The sequence below is a fragment of the Halictus rubicundus genome, chromosome 12, assembly GCF_050948215.1.
Source record: "Halictus rubicundus isolate RS-2024b chromosome 12, iyHalRubi1_principal, whole genome shotgun sequence".
NCBI lineage: Eukaryota > Metazoa > Arthropoda > Insecta > Hymenoptera > Halictidae > Halictus > Halictus rubicundus.
This window is the reverse complement of record NC_135160.1, coordinates 9,456,621-9,480,614: the sequence shown is the minus strand read 5'-3', so window position 1 is coordinate 9,480,614 and position 23,994 is coordinate 9,456,621. Positions and strand designations below refer to the sequence as shown.

Genomic DNA, 23,994 nt, shown 5'->3' with positions numbered 1-23,994 from the left:
CTCCTCCATTCTCGAAAGACTCGGTGACCGATCTCAAACGAAACGATCTCTCGAAGCCTCGTCAGTTAACGCGACTGCTCGTCAACGAGTCTTTTTCTTCGTCATAAGCAAGATATTCGGTCGCGAAGATGCAACGCCCTCCTTCAAGGTTCGAAGGCGATAGAGGCGATCATTCGCCATTTGAAGATTCGTTTTTCTTTTTTTTTTTTTCTCTCTCGTTTTTCTCAATTGAAACGTCCCTCGGCTTTAATGGCGAACGGTGAAAAGGAACCGGGGGACCGGTGACCGATCTCTAACGGTTTAATTACCGCGGGCTTTAATGAAAACGTCTCGGAACCATGAGGAGGCCGGCCGGCTCGTCTGGAACATCGTTCTTCACCTTCTAACCACGCCATTTCTTTTCACGCGCCCTCCATTCTCGCAATTTCTCTTTCTTTCTTTCTTTCTTTCTTTCTCTCTCGCAACTCCCGACGATCATTATTCACCACGGTCGCGCTGCATCACTTCCGGTTTAATCCTCTCGACGAGCGCCCCTAATTCGATCGAGTCCGCTTCAACCGTTGTGCACTCTTCGGGAAATTGGGACATCTATATTTTGAGAGATAAATTGGATCACCGTTGGTATTCGATTGTGGACAAGATCTGGTTGTTAACCGGTGTGCAATGCGTACGAGTCAGGGATCGAAATGGACAAATGTATTCCGTTTTTAGAAACATTCTGTTCGGACATTTAAACAATAAAACTCCTGCGCGAACAAGTTACTTCAGTTTGTTAGAAAAGGATTCTATAAGAGAAACATTAGCAAGGTTTCAATCGCGAATTGACTACATAAATATTACAATTAAATCATGTATTCAGAAAGGTTATTTAGTTGTAATAATTATTTAGTAGTTCCAATAGTACTATTCATGTATGATAGTAGAACTATTCATTGAATATCTATTTATTACAATGATCGACGATCCCTTTAATATGGATGAACAGAATATCTGTCCCTGTATTAGCAAACATTATATTTTCATATTTTATAAGTCCTATTCGAACTCGTTTGAAACCAATCAAAAAGCTCCATAACTAGACTGCGGATTTTACGCACTTATGGTAAAATTGAGTACACGAAATTTAAGATACCTAGCAGAAAAATTAAACGAATTTAATCATGTTAACATATTATTCGTCAATCTATTAAAATTTCTATGTCTTACAATCTATGCAGACAATTTTAATTTTACATAAAATCCGCAGTCTATCCGTAACTCTTTCGATCCCTGATGCAAACTGTCGGTGATAAATTAATTTATATATTTCAACAAAAAAAGTTGGACTTTTTAATATTAGATTTTAAATTAGCGAACAGTGCACGACGGTTAAACAATGGACTGAATTCGGTATTTTGCTTCGAAGGTTGTACAGTGTGTTTCATCGTGCGCATTAAAATCTGTATCATCGTATGTCTTCAAATTTGTTATACAGTTCAGATGTAGTTTTACAGTTACAAATGCATAAACGACAACAGCCTAGAGATTTTCGAACTTGTTTTGTTTCGTGGAACACTCTGTACAACCGAACGAAAAGGTTCGACTCGTATGAGCAACGGGACTGATCGATCTAGATCGGATATCGAAGGGATCGAGAACGATGCTCCACGTGAAAACCTTGTATACTACCATCAAGTATCATGTATCAGTCACGAGTAAAGTGTCGTATTTTTCTTATGCTTAACCAGAAGGCCGTTGAGGCCTAGGATGAGAATATGGTAATTGGGCATTGGTCTAACTAAGCATGCGCGAACCGACACGGTATATCTTAATGTATATATACGTATATATATACACGTATACGTATATTAGCATATATATATTTCCATATACTTCTATAAATATTTGTCTTTTATCCACGGCGGTTGATCGCAGAGAACGAGACAACGTCTCTCTGTCTCCTCTCCCAATAGTCCTTTATCATCCCGTTATTGTACAACATATCGATGGATCAGCGGCCAATCATGCTCGGACATATATCAACGTCTGTAACGAAAAGTTCGGATTATTTCAGGGAACGCTCGGAGTTCGGGAAACTCGCGTGTTCTCGGGAGAAATTCCAACTTTTGCTATAATTTGAAGTTCGCCGGGGTTCGATGTGTGTACCGAGAGACGAAGGTCTTGGTAGCAGTGAAATAGGGGATTGGCAGCAGCTGCGGAGACTCACGCGATTGTTCATGTACTTTCCGAGCAACAAACAACTCCCGGAAACTCTTATTTGTATGTCTCAGCATCGTGATATTGATTTTATTTGGTATCGATAATTTTTCCCAGTGAACGCCTCGCCTTAAAACTTCGAACTTTGGCATTTTCTCGTCGAGGTGTACAGGATTATATAACAAAAAGTTAAAAATTGCTGGGTTGCCAAGGCGAAGTTTAACCGTTTACTGTCCTGATAGTATTTTATTCTACAAGGTCTCCTGAAAATACTTCCTTGAAAGGGATCATTCCCGAAGTAAGAACTATTTGTAGTCCATTCTTGTGATAAATGTTTCCATTCGACATCGTGGGATTTGAATAAAAATGAAAAAGAAAAATTACCTGAATCGCCACGAATGATTCTTTCGAATTATTCTTTGTAAATTTTTGTCTAATAAGCTAATTCTTGATTTCGAATAAATGTATACCTAGCTCGGAGCCGGCTAAACGAGCGACTATTGGTTTTGCCGATTGTTCCGCACATGTTCGACCGCTAATCCATCTTCGCCCGTCCCGCCCGTCCCTTTTTCTATTTTCTCTCTGTGTGTCAGCGTGACGAGAGCCGTGAGCATGGTAAACTTGCGCCCTTAAGCATGAGAAAACCGTAGGGAAACCCATCGTATACTGTCGCCTACGCTTCACACGTGCCATTGATCTTTCACGCGCGGGAGCCTCGAACCATCGATCGACGAAAACGAGGTTCCTCGAACCCTCGTCCACGGACGAAACGAGTTCCGCGCTGGCGTAACTGGCTTCGTCCTGGCTGCCATAGATACCAGAGAATGCGTCAGGCTGATCCTGACGTCGTTTCTTTCCCTGTCGTTTAATTTACGCGGGCTCTATGTCTGCCCGGCGAAAAATCGAAAAGCTCGGAACGAAGAGACGTTTAATTTCGAGTTTTTTGGAATGCGAGACTTTATGGAACACTTGATATTCGAATTGTTATCCACTCGTACTTCTATGATACTCTGCACGAGGTGTTTTCAACATTTCCGTTACCGCAATACTCGCAAGCCCTTTCTGTATTATACTTTCTTTTCGTACACCGTGTTCTGTCAGTGCCTATTTATTGTCTTTTGATCTTACACAGTTATTCGCTTATGTGTGTTTCTCTACCCTTGATATTCTAGAGACGAGAAACGTGACGTTCGTCGAAGACACCCCCCATCCCTCGATAAACTCCCTCGAATTTTTTCCGACCTACAGGGTGTTTCATAATTAAAAAAACACTGCGCGTTCAATGTCTTTTTCTTATATTCCTTTCTTAATCTGTTTCTCCTATTTTGCCACGCGCGGGGCGACGAAGTTTGCTCGTTTAACGACGAAACGCCACGAGTAACGTTTCGCCGTGCGTTAATTAATCCCGGAACTCGCTCGCGGATCTCGAGAACACCGGCTGAAAGAATCCGTTAACGTTCGTTCGAATTTCCGCACGCGGAAACGAAAATTGGAACAAGTAAGGGAAACGGAAACGGTTTTTCCCCGGCGTGTATTATCAAAGCGATCCCCGACAAATTGCGAACGCGGGGGTGAAACGAGATATATAAAGAAAAAAGAAAGAACCCCCGCGCGGTAGGGGTGGAAAGAGGATTCACGTCGCGAAGGGAACAGTTATCTGCGTCGACGTCGTTGATAACCCAATTCGGAACGACGTCGGAGTCCGTTTCAGAGCCCCGCAAGTTGCTTCTGTTATCTTCATCAACGTCACACCGTGCATTCTCCAACCCCTCTGTCCCCTCTGCCCACCCCTTTCTCTCTCTCTCTCTCTCTCTGTCTTTCTCTTTCTCTCTCTCTCTCTCTCTCTCTCTCTCTCTCTTTCACTCTTTGTCACTGGCGTTGTTTCATCCCCTACACATGCATCTCGTACTTAAAACGTCGTAGAGTAGAACATTGGTTCACGTAGCGTCGACTGGCTACGGTTGGATCGACCTGGAGAATCGAGTCGGGGGTAACTACCCCCTTTCGTCACTGACCCTCTACGGGCCGAATGTTTTACGTAACTTGACAACAACAGATACCGTTCGCTACATACAAATTAACCGTCGAACTAATTAACCCTCGGACTACTCCTGCGAATTCTAGACCCTGTGCCGAAGTCATGTCTGACCCACACCGATACATTTCACTAGTTTTCTTTCGATACAAGGCGATGGCTCGGGACCGCGTTTCGGATCGTCATATTTCGGATCAAGAAGAAGAGGGGACAGCGATTTTCTTATTTCGAAATAAAAAGCCTCGTCTTATGTCGGAATAAAATTGTACGCGTTGACGGCCTCTCGAGGTTTACCCCCACCGCGACGGGTCACGAATGACTCCGGCACAGCGTACGGAGGGTTAACAATGATTTCGCGGTTTGGGCAAAAATTTAATTTACTCGGATCCGGGAAAGAATAATTAGCAATAGCGTAATTTCGTTATTTATGTGGGAGACAGAACAGGACAAGATAGCTCTGTTACATTTTTCCTGGGAATAAAAAATATTAAAAAATTAATAGGAACTAATAGGAACTATAGAGCAACGAATCATTAACGAATTCAGTACTGGCATTTGTTAAAGGTCAACATAGTGAATCTTGTCGTTCTAGCGCAGGGGTTCCCAAAGTGCGGTCCGCAAACCCCTAGAAATGCGAATTATATTTTTAAATAAATAAAGAACGATTATAAAATTTATATACTGCTCACCCTATTTTTCTTTGTTTCTTTTTTCTTTTTTGGCCGCCAAGTATTTTGGAATTTGGCCTACGTTAGGTAAAACTTTGGGAACCCCTGTTCCAAAGTCTTCTGGGACGGCAACGAGAGTATTTGTCTTACGTTCGTTCTGTCAAAGCGTGGGAGAAAGAATTTTTCTACGGAACATAGCGAAAGGTCCTCCGAGTCGATTCTTCCATCGATCCAACTATACCCACGGACTCGCACTAACGTTTCACATTTCTCTTCGACGATCATTTCAGCAGTCGACCGGTCAGATTTGGCCTCACCCTGCCGTGCACTTTGGAAAACAAGGAAAACGCGAGGCCGTATGTGATAAGGGAGGACGTCGATGGGGATCCTGGCGATGGACAGGTACTTTACAGGGAAGATTTCGACGATGAGAAAAGTGAGTATCCGATTCTTCAACATTTAACGTCAACCTCCTTCTTATACCTAGCGAACTGTGCTTTCGATATCAATATCGATCAATAGACTGCGGAACTCTGCGCAATATAAAATTTATCTGCATCGGTTACAAGAAACGGGGGAAGAATCAAAATTTATTTCATCTATTCATAATTTTAACAAGTAAAAAACAGTATCGGGTTGGCTAAAAAGTCTTTTAGCATGTTTTAACATCTGTTTTAATATATTTATTCTTTGCCAATGATGCTATTATTACAATAAAAAAAAATATATATATAAAGACTTCCTGGTCAACCAATAATATCCTTGTATTCTTCTAGTATTTTTACTGTTTTCTGTCTCGCCTATTTTTATTGTAAATGGACAAAATACCACAGTCTAATGATCAAACTATTCGTGCACTGTAGGAAATCTGTCGTCAACAATTCTGTTTCACTAGTGACAATCTAGTGACAAAATTAATTTAACACACCGTTTAGAAAAGATTGAGTTGAAAGTTATTATTAAACAATACGTCGCATCGATCGTATGCAAGTGGCGAGTCTTTACTCAGATTTGAGGATTAAATTTTAATTTTATTGGAACCTGTGAGACGCTGCAAGATTGCAAGAACCGACGACTATTATAGTGATTCTCAGATTATCGATTCCTGAGTTATTGAATAAATAACAACGATCTCGTGCGATTATGAGCACGTCCTCGTCATCATATAAAACAGTCGGACAGGTCATGCCGCATTGCAGAATGCACTACAATAGATGATTCTCTAGTTGTTTTTAGCAGTCTGATCAATAGGCTATTAATGAAAACAAATAATAGCTCGATATAACAATAACTAGCTAGAAGAACTGTTCTTCGACGCTTCGACACATTGCGTTCGATTAAATTTTCAATTGCTTAAAAATATTAAACTGTTTACTTCGAGTAACACCTACTCGAATACCTGGTTCAAAATAGCAGCGGAACACAGTGAATTCTCGATATATGTCAACAACACGGGTATTGCGTCCTGTATCGTCCAGGAGACATACTCGAGTCGTGTTATGTTTACACTCCTCGGCGTCCGAGGCCTTCCGAGCTTCGCGGCCCCTCACGAGGTATACCCCGCGGTAGTGGGGATAATTCCGCGACGTTTATCGTTCAGGCATGGCGACATATATAGAGAAATCGCTGTATTGGCTTTTGAGCCAAATAGCAAATGACAAGTGGTTCTTGCCATCAAGAATAATCAGAATGTATAATGATTCGAACGCTGAAGGGATCGTCGGAGGCGTCGGCGAATCGCCGGCCGATTTGCCAAAGACCTTAGAATCGCGGACCGTACTAATTATACTCGCGGCGCGATACGCTCGCACGCACACATCGGCGCGATCACGCAAACGCCTCGAAGGTTATATTAATCCCCGAAGATAGCTGGCGCGTAGCTCAGTACGTTTCTGGCCGTTGTTTTGCCACGGTTTTCCGCGAACTGTCTCCGATCCGACGTGGCATCAACGAATCGGCTCGCAAAACCCACCCACGGCAGTCTAAACCGACAACACAAAAAAGAAGAGGGTTCCGTTTCGAGATCAGTGTCGCGGGAGGTGCTCGAAATCGTCTGATTCTCGCGGATGTTTATCCCCGATCGAAAGATCGAGAGACGAAGAAGATATTCCCGAAGCTTCGTTCTCCGGAGGATTTCTCGTTGCGGAGAGTGGATTAGTGTCGGGGAGGGACCGGAGAGTTAGGCGAGTTTTGTCGCGAAAGGACAGAGCGATGCCACCATGCTGTCGATCTGGACCGCGTCGACCCTGTCGATCGCCTGCGCCTCGATCGAACCGTACAAAGCCGAGCCGCCGCTGCGCCGCAGCATCAGCTGCTCCTCAGTCGTCGACGGTAAATCGCGCTCGAAATAGAATAAAACCGTTCGACGAAAGATTATTGCGTGGCCACGTCGATAATAGCCTTTACCGTGTTCGACCAGTCGATGGTTCGACGCGTACATGTCGACAAGGACCGGTGGCGCCCAGTCGCCGTTCGACGTGACCCAACGAGGATCCATAGATCCGCCGACATGAACACCTGCGAGGACGTCTACAATCTTTGTTCGTTGCTTTGTACAATTTCCTCAATAAGTATCAAGACACTCTTCTTCGTCGTGCGAACATCTTATTCAGCATGGTTGTTCGATGCTGCGCTCAGTTTTTAACGATCGGATCACACCAACCGTCGGAAGTGATTTTTGGTACAATGTGTGCTCCACGAAGTTAGTTTTGTTCCTGAACTTCATGCTAAACAATGGAGCAAAGAAATTGTGAAGTTATCAATCATTTTAAAATTGAAATCAATAATTCTAAAATTAAACAGTGTCACATTTAAGTAATTGTACAATGTAGAAACGTGAACATAAATTGTCACGTGGAATTAATTGTACAATAAAAATCACAAATCCGAGCAATTGTACAGCACAAATCACAAATTGTCAAGTAATTGTGCGTACAATAAAAGTCATATATTGTCGGACATAAATTGTCGCATTGACGTAATTGCAACAATAAAAATCGCGAATTGTCCGCATTCGTGTCAGAAATAACAAAATTAAGCATCTGAGACCAGACGCTTTGACAGATGCGCTAGCTCGAGTGTGAATATTTGATTGGCATAAATTCGTACTAAAGTACATGCAAGTGCTATTTAATTATTCTCTCTATGTGTTTTGCATCTATATGTGTTTTATTGAGTAGGAGTGGTGTGCCAGTGATGCACCGTGTCTTTGACGCAGTCAAATTGTGCTAGTCATTTCGTTGGATACACCAAATCTTGATTTGCTTTAGCGAAGCTCTCTGCTTCTATTATGTCCAATTGAGCAAAGAGAAACAGAATTAAATGTTACGAAATTAGGACATTAGGAGATTTCATTTCATTGCAAATAATCCGTGTGATGCATATTGTAGCATTTAACAGAGAAATTTGTTTGCGGTTTCTCTTAAACGAGAGACACGAGGTTAATTTTATGGAACGAGGACGTTACGAGATTTAATTTCATTGCAAATAACCTGCAAGATTTGTATTGCAGCATCGAACATAGAAATGATTTGGCTTGAACAAGAGATATAAAATTTAATTTTGTGGAAAGGGGGCGTTAGGAGATTTAATTTTATTGCAAATAACCTGCAAGATTTGTATTGCAGCATCGAACATAGAAATGATTTGGCTTGAACAAGAGAAATAAAATTTAATTATGTGGAAAGGGGGCGTTAGGAGATTTAATTTTATTGCAAATAACCTGTAAGATTTATATTACAGCACAGAGCATAAAAATTCTGTTTAGAATTCTTTAAACAAATATTCTGGAATATCTAGCGATTGAAGTGTCTTAATACTTATTGATGGTAGAGGCCCTGAATAAGTCGCGTTGACATATGCTACCGAAAAGATATATTTCGTCAGAGATTTTAGCACTTATCATTTCTAACACTGTGACTCTAAGTTGCTCAAATTAACCCTGCTGTGTTCTTTGCGTCGCTCTTGCGACCGTGCAACACTCTCGAACCTAGTCGTGCGTCTATCTCTTCAAAGATGATATCGTATCAGAGACAATTGAGAAAACTCGTTAGAAACACATGTGCACCTTCCTTCTCAAAATTGTTCAAACTGTGTTGTTTAATCAACGTCCGCAGCGAGATTGAAGCGTACAACCTTCGTGATCTTTTACTGTATACTCACCAATTCTTAAGTAACGAAGAAGTAACATTACCGACTAAGAGAGAGTGATGCAATAAATATTTCCAGCCTCGAGAATGATAATGTCGGTCGGTGGAATTCGCGGAGATTCGTTTATTGTTGGAAGGCCGAGTCCGGATCAAACAGAGGATCGAGGGATCAAGAATTTTCGTGGGACTGTGATCTATTCAGGATCGAGCGGCCGTCGAAGCAGGAGTCAGATGTTTACGTTCGAATTAAAACCTCGTGCTATAAACGGCGCTCTAATTCCCTCAGACGTCATTAACATAAATTAATTACGAACGCTCTGCAACAAAGACGGCTTAAACTCTTTAATGAATCATTCCTGCGCGGTCTGCACGAGAAACTAGAAACAACTTTCCGTATTCTCGGGTAAAAAAATGTTAAAAAAGTGAAACCGAGGTTTAATAAAATTCCTCCGGTCGAGCGGAATCGTTTAACGAAGTAACAAACTTTTCCCTCGACTCTCGTTCCTATCGATTAATCTTCGAGAAACGCGAATTTCCATGGAAATCGTTTGATCCGAACTCGGGGGAGAAAAGTTCTGCCGGCGGAGAAGTTCTTGGCCGAGAGTATTTCCGATTGCACGGCCGCGTGCACGATCAACGGCCGCAATTAGGGTGCTAATTGTTTTTGAAAATTGCAGGCCGGTTGGCAGCGAAGATTGCGCGCAAGGAGTCGCTGTCGCTGAAGCTCGCCCTCAGGCCGGACAGGCAGGAGCTCATCAACAGAAACATCCTTCAGCTGCAGACGGACAATGAGAGGCAGGAAACGAAGGAGGCAATTGGTGCCAAGCTCATCAGGTGAAAAGATTCTTCGTTTCTTTCTTTCTTCGGGTTTCTTTGCGACCCTCGACGCGACGCGGGGAAAACGGTGACCGCGTTTCTCGGCTCAAACAAAAGGGACAGAACGAGTTTCCGAAAACGCTGATCCTTATTAGCGACCGAGATTGGATTCGAGGCTTGACACACCCCCATCGGACACCGTTTCCGCGATTTTTGCTCTTTGCGCAAGAAATCCCAAGGTCATTTCGAAACTTTGGGGTTTTGAGGTTCGAGCTCTCTTATTATTTACACACATTTCTTCGGACATTTGAATGTCGCAATTTACTCGCCAGTGTGTCTACACCTTTAGCCCCTTTTTCATTTTGTTTCGATACGAAGATGACGCTATTTTATGCATAATAAAAATTGCGTGATTCGCCGAGAGAGATATAAATTTCCGAAGCTCCACGAGCAGGATAGAGAAATCGCAGGAAATTAATTTCATTGATTCCCCGCAAAAAAAGAAAGGGGATCTTGGAAAAAGGTAAAAAGAGGGTAGCTGGAGGGCGGCTTGTGCGTTTTATTAGATCCCCGAAACGTATCCGGGGGAAAATAGCGATAAAGAGAAAATCGTGCGGGCATTATTCAAACGAAGCCCCGTCTATTGATCGCGCGTATTCAAACGCACGCGGAATCCTCGCGTATCTCTCGCGGCCGTGAATAGCACGGCGCCCATAGAAAAACGAGCCTGAACCGCTCGAGATATCGATTGCCGGCTGGCGAATTACCTGTGCGCGAATTGCCGAGCACCGCCACGGGACGCCGTGCGATCTCTCTAAAATTAGGAATCCGCCGAAAACGCGAGACTCTGTTTCCTCGAGAGAACCGGGGCCCGCCTACGCTTTTTGGCCCGCAACCTTGAGGCGGACGACCCTGTTGCCATAATTTGTCAATCTTCTTCTTCGAGACTTCTAAACGTCCCGCAAAAATTTATTGAGCCTTCAGGAACGCCACGATCATCGTGTGTCATTCAGATTTTTTGATATTTTTCCTAGCTATTCGCGCTCAACATTGAGATAATCTATGACGATGTTGAAATTTCAGTTGTTAGTTATTTTCGACCTAGCTTTTTGAGATTGTCTAAGACACGCCTGCGACAATAGAAATGATTTGCTCCGAGACGATTTGGATGAAAGAAACTTTGGAAATCGTTCGCGAAACTTTCCTGTGAGCCAGAGACGCGGTTTCATTAGGCCGATCATTGGACTAACCGTCGACCACCGCGATTTGCTTGTTTGTCTCCCCGCGGATATTGGCAAACTTTCTTGACCGTTCGAAGCCCTCGCCGCCCGAGGAAAGCGGATTAGCACCGATAGACTTGCACTGATTCGCGCGACATTGTCATTGCAGGCGGCTGAGCATGCGGCCAACCCAGGAGGAACTCGAAGAACGGAATATCTTGAAAAGTAAGCTCCTCTTTCTTCGATCGAATCGGATTCTCGTTTCCGTGTACGATCTCCTACAGAAACAGACTGATAAAAGAAAAATCAGGGAAATAACAGACCTGTCGACAGGAGGAACGACATCTTCTTGAACATTTAACTACACAGTATACACTTCCCTTGAAAATATTTCATCGCTAAACTGCGGATTTTTGTGCGAAATAAAACTTGTCTAATTTACTTGACACGGGAGCCACGTAGACATTCTTTTCTTAATCGTTCTAATGAATTGCAAATGGTACCACAGTATTTTTAAACTCTTTTGACCCCTCAAAGTGTTTTTACTATCTTGCTGTCAGTGTTTATGGTTTCACTTTGGAAAAAGAGAAAGTGGGGGACGCTACATTTTATTGATTCACAAGTCAACAAAATAACAGCAAGTTGTAATAATAGAAACAAGTGAAATTGGGAATGTCGTTAATTGCTTGAAGAAAACCGAAGTTCCTCAGCTCAGTTTAAGGTTAAATATAAAAAGATGTCGAACAAATCTAATCAGTCTGGGTTCTGAGAGGCGAGTATTTTACCGTGTAATGAAAAAAGAAACGGATCAAACAAACCACAACACGTTTGCAGAGCAAAGTCCTGCTGAGGAGAAAAAACAAAAAGAGGAGAAGAAGCGGTACCTGCTGCGGAAGCTCAGCTTTCGACCGACCGTCGAAGAACTCAAGGAAAAGAAGGTAATTTTATGCATTGCCAAAAAAAAAGAGAAATCTGCGACACAAAATATATTTGCTCTGCGACAATCGCTTTAAACTGCAGAATTATTTTCACTCGGTAACTAGCGCATTGCATGCCGATTTGACTGATTAGAAAATCATTCTAATTGCTAATACATGTACCGTGAACTTTCATTTAATCTTGTTCAGTCCCTCGTCAAACGACTATTTTGTAAAAATGGAATTACACGTCAAAAAATACTATTTTATGCGAACAAAGCTACATGTTGTTGGACAAGTAGAAGGTTTAAACGTGACGCAAAAAGAAGGAAAAAAGAAGTCAAAAGGGATCAAACAAAAATTCACGTGTATCAGTAATTGGAACGATTTCATTTGCGCACAATGTGTCAGGTGCCAATTTAGTCTTTATTATCCGAGTCGTCTTTGTTCGCGTTGTGAATTTCCGAGTTTGCGACGGTCGATTTAAAAATTATTGTTTCCGACGAGAGGAAAGAGATAAAGTGTTGGTTGGTTCGATAGATCATCAGGTTCAACGATTACATCGAAGTCACGCAGGCCCACGATTATGACAGAAGGGCGGACAAACCGTGGACACGGTTGACACCTAAGGACAAGGCAGCCATTAGAAAGGAGCTGAACGAGTTCAAGAGCTCGGAGATGGCCGTTCATGAAGACAGCCGACACCTCACCAGGTGCGTACCCTCTTCTGACTCTTCCTGGAAAGATTCTTCTATCTGAAACTCGCGTTGACTCGAACCGGTTCAATTAACGAGAATCGCTTTGAAGTCTTACGAAGACCGAGAGGCTCCATCCTTGAAACGTGAAATTAAATTCTTTGCTCCGACAAGAGATTGAAAAATTGTCATAACAGCGATAAATAGTTGAATGTTCGGTGATTGCTTTTAACCAAGATGCAATTCAAAGTCAGGAAAGGATGTCGATTAATTAACCCTCTGCGGACGGAGCGCTCCGAGATAGTCAAAAGTTGCTTTCGAATTGTTCCTAGAGAGATTCGGTTAACATTTTTCTTTGTTACACACGCAAGAACGCAGGAACGCTAATTCTCATTGATCTGATTGCATCAATTACATGTTGCAGTTTTCTATGAATCGGTGTCATTCGAACACCGAATACGAAGACATGGTTTCCGTCTGCAGGTATCGCAATGACAACTAGATTCCGGTCTTCCCCCGGCATAGTTTGTCGGGAGATTAGAAGAACGTTTCTTCTCTTTTTTCTCGTTTGTTTTTTATTCTTTTTTTTTTTCTTCACCGAGTTACACGTAGCTCTCCGTCGAGCGCCCCGTTTCCTCCACCTTTTCCTCCACAGACACACCTGCCGACCGGAAGTAGACGATAGACACCACGAAAGTAGGCGATTTAGCTGGCTCACCGCCGCACGGAGTATAAATGTAACGTGAATCTAATACTACTTTCTGTTTTCATACGAACTTTTCTTCTTTACACACACACACACGCGCGCGTGCGCGCGCTTACACACTAACAAACGTTTATTGTAAATACTCCCCCCCCCCCCCTACCGGACGCCATTCCTTCACACTATATTTCTCGCGAATTCGTGCACGAAACGGTATGTGAACACGCACACTGTACACGAGATGTTGAGAGAGAAATGACCAAACAAACCCACGTAAACGTGTGTTCCATCGGGTGAAAGACAAATTTTGCTTTCTGTTGTGTCTGCAGAAAACGCTCGAACAACTCAGTCTGCAGTATTTTACAAAAAATTGTTCTGCTTTTTTCAATTCGAAATTCCCAAGTACATTCCACATATGGAATATCTCTAATAAATATCTGCATTTGAAAATAGATGAAATGCAAAACGGTTTGCTGTTGTATTGTTTTGTTAAAATTACTACGAAACGAAATTAATATCTCTATATTTTCTGTAGCTTGAAATTAATGAGGACAATTTTTACTTCGCATAAAAATCCACAGTCTTCCGATTAGAATTATGGAATATACAATTCGATAAGTGATTAGGTTCAGATATGGGCTAGACTCGTTAAAATTTGTTAACGAGGCCCAGTATGACATACGTTTACTCAATTAGGTAGTCTTTAGCCCCGAACACTATCGATTCCCGGTTCGTTTATTTGTGCATTTGCATCTTCTGCATTCCTCTTTCTCTGCCCTTCTATTCTTCTCTATATGTTTCTATCTTTTCTTCTTATTCGTACTCTCTATTCGACCCTTTATCTGTTCCGTCACTCCAACGATATCGTATCTCACGAGTCTCCCCATGACAATATTCTTTTTCTTTTTTTTCTCTCTCTCTCTTTTTTTTTCTCACGCAACGAGTCGTTGGAAGAACTCGTTCGGATATACCGTCCAAGCAAAAGCAGTGTCGATGACAATGTCCGTGATCCGTCCCCAAAGGGTTAAATCTGTTCCGCTCGATGAATGTCACACGCCCCACGAAGTCTAGAAATCTGTTCACCCGTGCACCCTCAACCCTCGAACGTCGATTGCTCGACGCAACGTGTCACGATCAGCGACTGCTGCGGTCATGTTTCACCTGTCATCGAACGACAACGATTATTCGATCATACCCTATTTTTTCCTCTTTTTTTTTTTGGCGCAGTTTCGCGTATTTTCCACGCGACATCACCGCGAAACTGCGAATTTTTGTGCGAGCCTCGATTTTTGAAAGTTTTACTCCCGCGACAAAATTTTGATTTCATTCAACTCTTAAGTGTTTCAACTCTTCAAAATTTTACTTCGAAATGTGCAATGACTCGATCTCTAGACTGGGGATTTTACACGTTTATGATAATAGTGGGCAGATGAGATTCGAAACAGAATGAAAGATTAATATGCATCATTCTCAACTTTTGCAAATGATCGGAGAACTTCTTGCAATTGCATAAGAAAACTCTTTTGCCTAAAAATCCGCAGTTTATAGAAATCTGGATTTTTTTCCAAAATGGCGGCATTGAGAAGTCCAAATTGCCGATTTATTAAATATTTTTCGACCTCCAGCACGAAGAGAAAAATAAGAAAAACGGATTTTAAACATTTTGTTGAGTGTAAAAATTTAATTTAAGAGCTGTAATTTTTAACTGTATAAATATTGACAGAATTGAAGAGCCATAACTTTTAAATATGCTCAAATTATTAAGGGTAGATAGGCATTCCCAAGTGGCTCCTGTTCCTTGGAACAGATGTAGACGATTCTTATTTTGCATAAAAATTCGCAGTCTGTCGCTGCACTTGTCAGAAAGCGAAAACATGTTGAAGCACTTATAGAAGCACAAGATGTATAAAAATGACGGGTGCAAATGATCGTCAGCGATCGCTGACCGAGGGTAAAAGCTCCCCGCCCCCTGCCCCCTCAGCATCGATTGTTAACTAATCAGAGATGATTCGTCGGTTGCAGGTTCCACAGGCCATGACAATTGCAATGTGTTGAGGTGCTACAGTGTGGTGCGGGTATAGGTGAAGGTGCAGTGTGGTGGCCTCGCGTCGAGGCTGGATGAAAAAAATAAAAGAATAAAGAGTCGGGTATCTCGTTGCTTCCGGGGGATGATACACACACAATGAAACAAACAAACAGACACACACACACACAGAGAGATATACACACACACCTGCGAGGAAAAAAAAAGAACAAAAGCGCGCGGTACTCACAGCCGGCGTTCACGGTGGGGCTTTTTCTTTTTTCACTGTTGCTGTCGTTCGCCGTCGACGTCATCGTAATCACCGTACATCATCGCCGATCCACCGTCGTCCGCCGTCCACGCTGACGACGAAAACCACGTCGCTTCAAGATTGTGATATGGGTGGCCGAACCGCTGGTGCCGCCCGATGATTTTCGTCATCGCGGAAGCTCGTTCGCACAACGCACACGCGACTTTCCCGGACAGGTTCTTATCCTGGACTCGCGTTTAACTTCCTAACCGGCTATTGCATTTACCCGATGCAAAAGAACAAAAGCGTCGCGATTTCTCCACTGCAACCGCCCGAAATCCTCGGGCCACGGAGTAGCTAAATTATCCCGAGGAAGAATTAGCCACAGCTTTTCAAGGACGCCGATTCGAGATTGACTAAAACGGAAGCTGAGGAGTCCAACGACTCGGGGAGGGGGGTAGGGGGTTTGTCGGGACAGTTTCGTGATCATTCTGACTTCTTCCTGCTCTGGAACTAACTAATCGATCCACTGTCTTCGGCGGGTCACTTCTATCGCGTGTACAAATGAATTCGCGATTAATCAATTTTGTTACTTTGTTTTGAATTCGAATTTGTTCAACTCATCGATTACCGGTAGAATGTATAGAGATTCGTGGGGATTATTTTGCAGGACCCGTGTTCTGGTTGTTGGTAAAAGAAGGGCCGCGAATTCATTTGTACACTCGACAAATTTGTAGATTATTTTATCGAACAACGGATTTTAGCGGAACAAGTTCGTTGCTGACTAAGAAACGCGCGTTGCTCGTTCTCAGGCTGCCAGTTGTCGACTGCACGGGTCGTAGGGGTTTCCGATTGCCACGCGTTTAGGCTGCGACAACCATGGTGAATCGCGCGAAACGATTCCGGCGATTATTGGCCAATTAGCGGCGCTGCGTGGTGCAAATCGCGATCGATTCTCAGGGTTTGAGTAACTCTTGGATCGTTAATAGTTTCGCGTAATCGCGGCGGGTCACGACTGAGAGAATCGAAGTCAAAGAAAAAAAAAATAAGAAAAAAGAAAAAAAGACGGGGCGAGAGACGGGGAAACAGGCGAATTTTCGTTTCGCGTGAGATCGTTCCGCTCGCCGAGTACATAGTAGCTCGCTCGTGACGGACTGCCGACAAGTTATTATATGTATAGTCATCGCGCTCTTGAAATTAGCTAGGTCGTAGGACGGAGACGACGATGACGAATCATGCGCGCGTGCGATCGCGGACGAGCTTCCATCTGGAAATGTAAAAAGAAAAAACAGAAAAAAAAAACACATCGTCTCGTTTTCGCCATCGAAGCTAGCTCATCATCAGTGTCACCTGGCATCACCGTGTGTATACGTAAAACGATCTTCGCGAATTTTAACCCTTTACCGTTCGTGTGACACGTCTTGTGAATATATCTTGCGAAATACTCAGAGAGGGGGAGAGAGTGGGAGAAAGAGAGAAAGAGAGAGAGAGAAAGGGAGAGAGAGAGAGAGATGCGCATCGAATTCTGCGAACGAGATGCAACGGGAGAAGGAAGAGGAGATCGCAAAGGGATAGAGAGGGTAGTTTCAGTTTACATTCGTTCATTTTTTCCCCCCAGCAATAAAAGGGGAAGCAGATTAGTTGATTTGTACATGTCGCCGTTTCGAGAATTGACACAAAGTGCAAGTGCATCTCGCGGCTCCTGCAATGTGATTTACGATAAGTGCACGCGATTTTCAAATCCGGAAACAACTGCTCGCGTTCTCGCGTTAACGGTAGCTGCGGCGTTATAGTGAGTTTTATAGGCCAGCGTCGCGTACCGAGAGGAGAAGGGCCGCGGTATCCAATGACAATCTTGTTCACAGCCGACAAGAATGTGAATCTTTTTCTTTACTGCCAGGTGTAGTCGCTCTTCTATCTGCCTCTCTTTGTCTCTCCCCCTCTCTCTCTCTCTCTCTCTCTCTCTCTCTCTCTCTCTCTCTCTCTCTCTCTCTCTCTCTCTACCTCACTTTTTGCGGAGCTGCCTTGCGGAGCGGACGCTCATCGACTATTGTAAAAAAATACACGAGAGAAATGAACAAGTATAACGTAATAGACGCTCCTCCATTGACCGGCGAAATAGAAGGGACGAAGGATACGTTCGTCGTGCAGTTACACGAAACTTTGTACAGGAGTATACATAGCGCCGTACCTTTAGCAATTATTATTATTATTATTATTATTATTATTATTGTTATTGCGAATCGCTGTCTGCGATATGCGCGACCCCCGTTCGTTTCGATCGCGGAGGAGTCGTCGATCGATCGGAAATCGACATTTCGAGGCAATTCGATAATGGTGGAACTCTGCGAAATTGTTTCAGACTATTGTTAATAGATCAATCCTCGTTTCTATTATCTTCTGAGAATTTTAGAAATAACTTACCGAATCCCACGATTACTATTACGGTGCACAATAATTTCTTGAAATTGACAATTGTTTCAAATACCCTTTTCCTACATTCTGCGTACAAATCTAAATGAATAAACCTAAGAAATTTCGAGTAACAGAGTCTAAATCAATTATTGAGGATGCCTCGATCCGCTCGAAGCGGTCGCTAGATCATCGATCGCGGAGAATTGAGAACTCGATCGTCGACCCCTTCCATTTCGAAGAAAGTCAAAAGGAAAGCAAAACCGGAACGGAGAAGACGAGCTTTCCATCACGAAACCGAAAGTGAGGTGTTCGTTTTTTTTTCTTTTTTTTTTTTGGTGGAAAACTTGCCGCGAAGTTTTCGCGAGAACGGTTCTCCTTCTCAGTAGGTAGTGTCTAGTTTTAACGAGCGTCCGATGCTGCGAGAGGATCGGATGATCGATCGCTCTCGCAACTCGCCGGCGAACTCAGCTGTTCGATATCTAAAGCCAATCAGAAAAGAAGAAACATACGTCTAAGATTCATAGGCGGACTGCGGATCTTTCGGCGAGCGTGACTCTCTTTTATAGATAAACGAAAATTCGAAATCGACGAACGATTCCATCGAGCTTTGAATCGAATGGAACTCTCTCGTCGATGGGTGATGATGAGTTTTGTGCATTTATGGATTGACGATTATTGTTGTTAATGTTTTGAAATTGTTATTTAATTCTTGATCGTTTATCCCCGTTACTAGTTTCGTATTATTGTCGAACGAGTGTTCGTTGATTTTAATTGAGATCGTCGCAATTTTATATAACATTTGATCAAAAGACAGACGGGTTGTCGTGGATAAATTACGCGAGTCACTGTATGGATGTTAAGGATATAATAAACAAAATACCTGCAACGAAAACGCAATCAAATTTCGACCCCTCATCTAATAATCGAGACAATTAAATGCCAATTGCGAGAATACACTCTACCATTCAGTTTCAAAAATAAAAAAGACTGCCTGTAAAACGTGTCATTAGAGCGTAAAATGAAAATTCTAAAAAAAAAAAAGAGAAAGAGTAGAAAAAGAGATCTTTCGGAGAGATCCGCCGTCTGCCACCGAGCGCAAAACAAGCATTTTTACTCCGCCGAGTTCTAGGCAGCGATCATGTACACTGTAAATAGGAAGAAATTGTTAATTCGTCGAGCGTGGACTCGCGCGACAAGGGGGTAAGAGAGCGCGACGGTAAGGGGGTTTTTGGGGGCGTCTCTCTCGTTCCGTAGGTCGAGCGCCGTGGCTACCGTGTAGTCGAACGAACGATTGTAACCGATTTTCTCCGGGATTGCTCTGTATGTAAAATCGAACGACTGTGTAACGCGAGTGTCGTCCTCCTGATGAGGGTTGCATGAAAGAATCCACGGAGAAGAAATATTTTAGACGAGGACGAACGAGAGAGAAAGAAAAAAGTAGAAGAAAAAAGACGACGAGAGAGAAGGGAATCGTGGCGAGAGACTCATCTCGTGACTCTCCCACGGTGTTTCTTTTCTCTCGATCTCTTCTTGCTTTCCACGCGGTCCGCCATTATTTGGCGCGAGACGAGAGAGAGAGAGAGAGAGAGAGAGAGAGAGAGAGAGAGAGAGAGAGAGAGAGAAATGAACCCGCAACTGTAAATATTTCTTTTCGAGGTGACCAAGCGTGATTCACTGGAACCGTAAGCAGCGATCCACGCGTGCGACACGATTCTACAGGATGCTTATAAATATTGAAATTAAATAGGTAAACGAAAAATAAAACGCGCTGCGAGAGAGCGGAGGGAGGAAAAAGAAACGACACATCGTATACATATATAAATATTATACATATATACATAATAGATATGTTATATATAATATATATAGCAGTATACATATTATATATATATTATATATAAATATTGCATTGAGGCGTACAAGCAGTATGTGCGTTTTCCAGCACAGATAGTTGGTATTTTGTGTACAAATCGATGCGAACGAAGTCGAGGGGGAAGAGACACGCGAAACCAGAGAACAATTGACCGGGATTTACTGGCCGATTGTCGGATTGTGCGTGGGCGCGATGAAATTAACGGCGGTGCCGATCGCACGCCGGTGTTTCGAGGATACGAGCACTTCGAGCGAATCAGAAATGTATTCTAGGGAAAGCTGCGCGAGATAGGGACAAGGATCTAATCAAATTTCTTACCGATTCCGAACGATCTTACCTCGGGCAGATCCGATTCGTTCTCGAACCGTTTCGCGTTCTGCTGGCTCGATACTCGCGTTCCGTGGATGTTCGAACCTAAATCGTTTCAACCTGATACTGCCGCAATTAGGCTTGTTGGGATTCAAGGTTTGGACGGAGACGACGAACTATATTTCACTCGTAAAATAATGTCACGAAGAAAGGAACGCGCGTGATCGTCGTGCTAAAGAAATCGCCAAAACCTGCGGGAGCTTTATGTGGCTAGCAGATGTTATCTATGTGGCTATCAATTATTTAATTAGGGCGCAGGTGTCGCGATTATCCTCCGTCATACTTCAACAAGGCTGCAAATATTCGTGGAAGCGCAAGTTCGATCGCGGAATTTATTCTAGCTGCCAGTACTTGTTTCGGCGTCAGACCTCGTGGTTAGAATGTTTTACGAAATGCAAGAAAATAAATAGATCATTTCTACCTTCGTCCCCGTAAATTTCTTTTTGGGAAAATTGCATTCGAAGGAACAGTGCGAGTTGCATCGCTGCAAGCAAATTACAAAGTGAATGTAGGTTACGTTACTTCGAGACGAACGAAATTCTTTCGATCAAGGCATGAAATAAGAATTGTATCGTTGTTTGTTGACACTTTTATTCGTCTGACTACGAAACATGTGCAACCTGTATATAGTAAAATAATTAAAAGAATAATTATCGATATTGTCAATCTGACTACGCTGAAGACGCGACGAAGATGTATCTGGCTTCGGAAAAATTGTATCTCTGCTAATTTTGTAGGTATAAAAAATGGAAATTCGAGTGTTTCCAAGGGAGTAGGCGATGTGGATTGTCTTGCGCACAGATTTCGATGGACAGCGAGATTAGCATACCGGCGAGTATGACATGAAATTGTGGAGGGTTGGTGTTAGCTTTGGTGATTTCAACGCCCGGCGAGAACGCAACGATGAGTACGCGATAAAAAAGTTATAATTTCCTTCGCTGTTTCTCACCGACTTTTATATGGTAGCAACGAAAATTTACAACTAAAACCAAAATGAATTGAAAGGATAACCGGCACGGAGCTACTTTCAAAATTTACTTTCTCCTACAATTTCTAGTTCAGCCAGTTGCATATTCTTCGGGTATCGTTTATTCATCTATCACGAGCGTTTACAGAAAATGAAATTCTCGTTAAATCCAGAAATCAGCGAACGAAAAAGATGAATAATCGGTCAAACCGAAACCGAACCCACCGAACGTTCCAAAACGTTTGCAGCAAACATGCACAATCGAGCGAACATTTCACGGAACGCGCCTAATCGATCGGCAGGTACACGCGAGGCAACAAGTCAGGCTGTAAAAAGAAATTGTCGCTGGCCGTGCAAACGGACGATTCTACTTGTATCATAATAATCTTACGATAGCGCTATTATAAACAATAACGACAGTAACAAACAATAAGATAACAATGTAATTTAAGGGTGCGCCAAGTGCTGAGAGAACGAGAGCGAACGAGAGAATGAACGAATGAGAGAGAGAAAGAGAGAGTGTCAAAAAAAAAAAAACAAAACGCGACGAGCTCGCGAGTTAGTGATCTGTTTGTCGCTAAACAGAAGCAGCTGGTCGAGCTTTTCAGCTATGGGTCTCGCGATTTTGCTAGCTTGACGCGCGTTTTGTCCGTGGGTGTCGTGATCTAAGGCATTCGTCGTCAACAAAGTGAGAGGGGAACGTGGAAGAAGATGAGGAAATTCGCGAGACCGATGGCTGCGGCCAGCCCGACCGATTTTTACCAAAACAGCTCCGCGGTTCGCGGAGCGGAGACAGTGAAGATTAGACGTAATAACGAAATTTCGTTCTGTTTTGTAAACGAAATCGAAGCACACCCGGCTCGGTCGCCGATCGACGGCGAGAGCATCGTCGGCCGTCGAGATCGCCGAGATCACGGATGGCGAATTTAGGGGGCGAGGACGCGACTCGCGAACGATCGCTGACGCGTGTCCTTCAAGTTTTCCCCCATTTTTAATTCTGTACTTGTCGTTGTGTATATTTTACTTGGGGGACCGTTTTATCGAGTGCGTTATGTACACGGATTTTTAATTCCTCGATACGCGAGCATTTTTATGCGCGTTCTATATTTTCGACTGTTTATCTGCCAGCTGTTGTTGAATGATTCTGTGAAAAATGATAATTCGGGATGCTTCGGACGAGTCCTAAATTATTAAAGCCACAATTACGAAACTCATGTTTCTCATTCGTGTGAGGAATTGATTGATTTTGGCTCGTTGATAATGTAAATTCGCAAGCATAAGTACCTCATGAAAGAACAGGTGGAATTCAATGTTGCAAGGTTTTCATTTAACAATTGACTATTTCAATGTAAAATTTATGCAAGTGACAATTCGTGGCCATATTTGCCGGGAATAATGTGCGACAGTGATCGAGCCCACGTGCTCGGGCGATACTTATTTATTTGTGTTGTTCTTGGGAAATATTCGCGCGAATTTTTAACGTTGAAATTTCTATTGGTTAATTAAATCGATGGATTCAGGATGGGAGGGGAGGGGGATCCAGAGGTGATCGATCAGCGATCGATCGGAGACGCGTCGCTCGGTTTACGTGAACTCGGAGGAATGCGTTGTATTATATTATCGAGAGATCGGGAGACCCTCTTTAAGTGTAAGAATAATAATGTATATATATATAATTATTATTATACCATGAGAAAAAAACGAGGAAGAAGGAGAAGAAGAAGAAAACACACACACACTTCGATTGATCGCGCTAGCAGCTAACACTGATCCGCGAGCGATGGTGATGAAAATTGCGAGAAAGGAGAAAGGAGAAATCGAGACGCGCGAAATTAACGAAACGAAAGACGAGGCAAACCGGACCGACACGGGGGAAAAACGGAGCCGCGGATAACACCACGTTGTTGTGTGTACGTCCGCGTTGATCTATCGGAGGCGAGGGAATATGAAAGAACGAACGAAAGAAAGAGAGAAAAATGAATACCGAGGCGAAAAACCGGACAAAAAACCAGAAAAAAAAGCACGGCTGCGTTTTATTCGATCCAGATCCGTTCTGTTTTCTTTTCTCCTATTTTTCTTTTTTGTTGTTAGTTTGTACGCACTACGATTTATCGCAATTTATTGTATTATCGATGAAATATTGTAACAAAAATACTGTTAACTATTCTTAAAGAAATTAAAACTTTTGTAAACTGAGAAACCACCGCCCTGAAGGCGTGTGAGCGTTTTTCTATCATTATTCCTTCACTACACGGTGTTTCAATTATTGCGCAGATATATTGCATCGGTTATCATCGACACAGTGATATAAAATTCCATTCTCGTTCGACAATATCAAACAAATTTATTGGTCTTTTATTTTAGAATCTTAAACACATTTTGTTGAATTTACAGGACGTTTCAAATCTTTGGATAGTTCCTAACACTATGGTATCTCAATCGGTAGAAAAATATGGAACGACAGTCAAATTAAAATCAAATTAAAAAGTTTGGGGAAATATGGAATGAATATTTACTGGTATTGTCATATAATTTATTGTATATATGATGTATGTAAGATAAATGAAACACCCTGTACGTTAAAATCAACATCTCGCCCGCATATTTTCACAGAAACTGCAGAAACTGAGCTCCTCGTAAACGACCTATAAAATGTCCTAGCCTTAATTACTTCACAGTTGCTCAAAACAAATGACTCA

The 23,994-nt window shown here is 42.7% G+C and overlaps 1 protein-coding gene and 1 long non-coding RNA gene across 10 annotated transcripts in view; one reads left to right on the top strand and one right to left on the bottom strand.

Moving 5' to 3' along the window:
* The window catches only part of LOC143359657 (phosphatase and actin regulator 2), a 349,047-nt gene extending 332,298 nt beyond the window's left edge, over positions 1-16,749 (top strand). For 6 of the 9 annotated variants that reach the window (XM_076797759.1, XM_076797760.1, XM_076797754.1 and 3 more), the window contains 7 exons: positions 1,728-1,757; positions 5,193-5,335; positions 9,725-9,881; positions 11,253-11,308; positions 11,918-12,021; positions 12,541-12,713; positions 15,421-16,749. In XM_076797759.1, the coding sequence (XP_076653874.1) occupies positions 1,728-1,757; positions 5,193-5,335; positions 9,725-9,881; positions 11,253-11,308; positions 11,918-12,021; positions 12,541-12,713; positions 15,421-15,436 (679 nt within the window). In that variant the 3' untranslated portion in view covers positions 15,437-16,749. Of the gene's footprint in view, positions 1-1,727; positions 1,758-5,189; positions 5,336-9,724; positions 9,882-11,252; positions 11,309-11,917; positions 12,022-12,540; positions 12,714-13,119; positions 13,542-15,420 lie in introns of those variants that run through there. The other 3 variants (XM_076797755.1, XM_076797757.1, XM_076797756.1) reach the window with 3 other exon arrangements.
* A 535-nt stretch (positions 16,750-17,284) lies between these two features.
* Positions 17,285-23,719, bottom strand: LOC143359674 (uncharacterized). The gene is made up of 2 exons (XR_013083146.1): positions 17,676-23,719; positions 17,285-17,633 (listed from the first exon to the last, which is right to left on the bottom strand). It is a non-coding gene; the product is annotated as an uncharacterized LOC143359674 (long non-coding RNA).
* Positions 23,720-23,994: the final 275 nt, after the last annotated feature.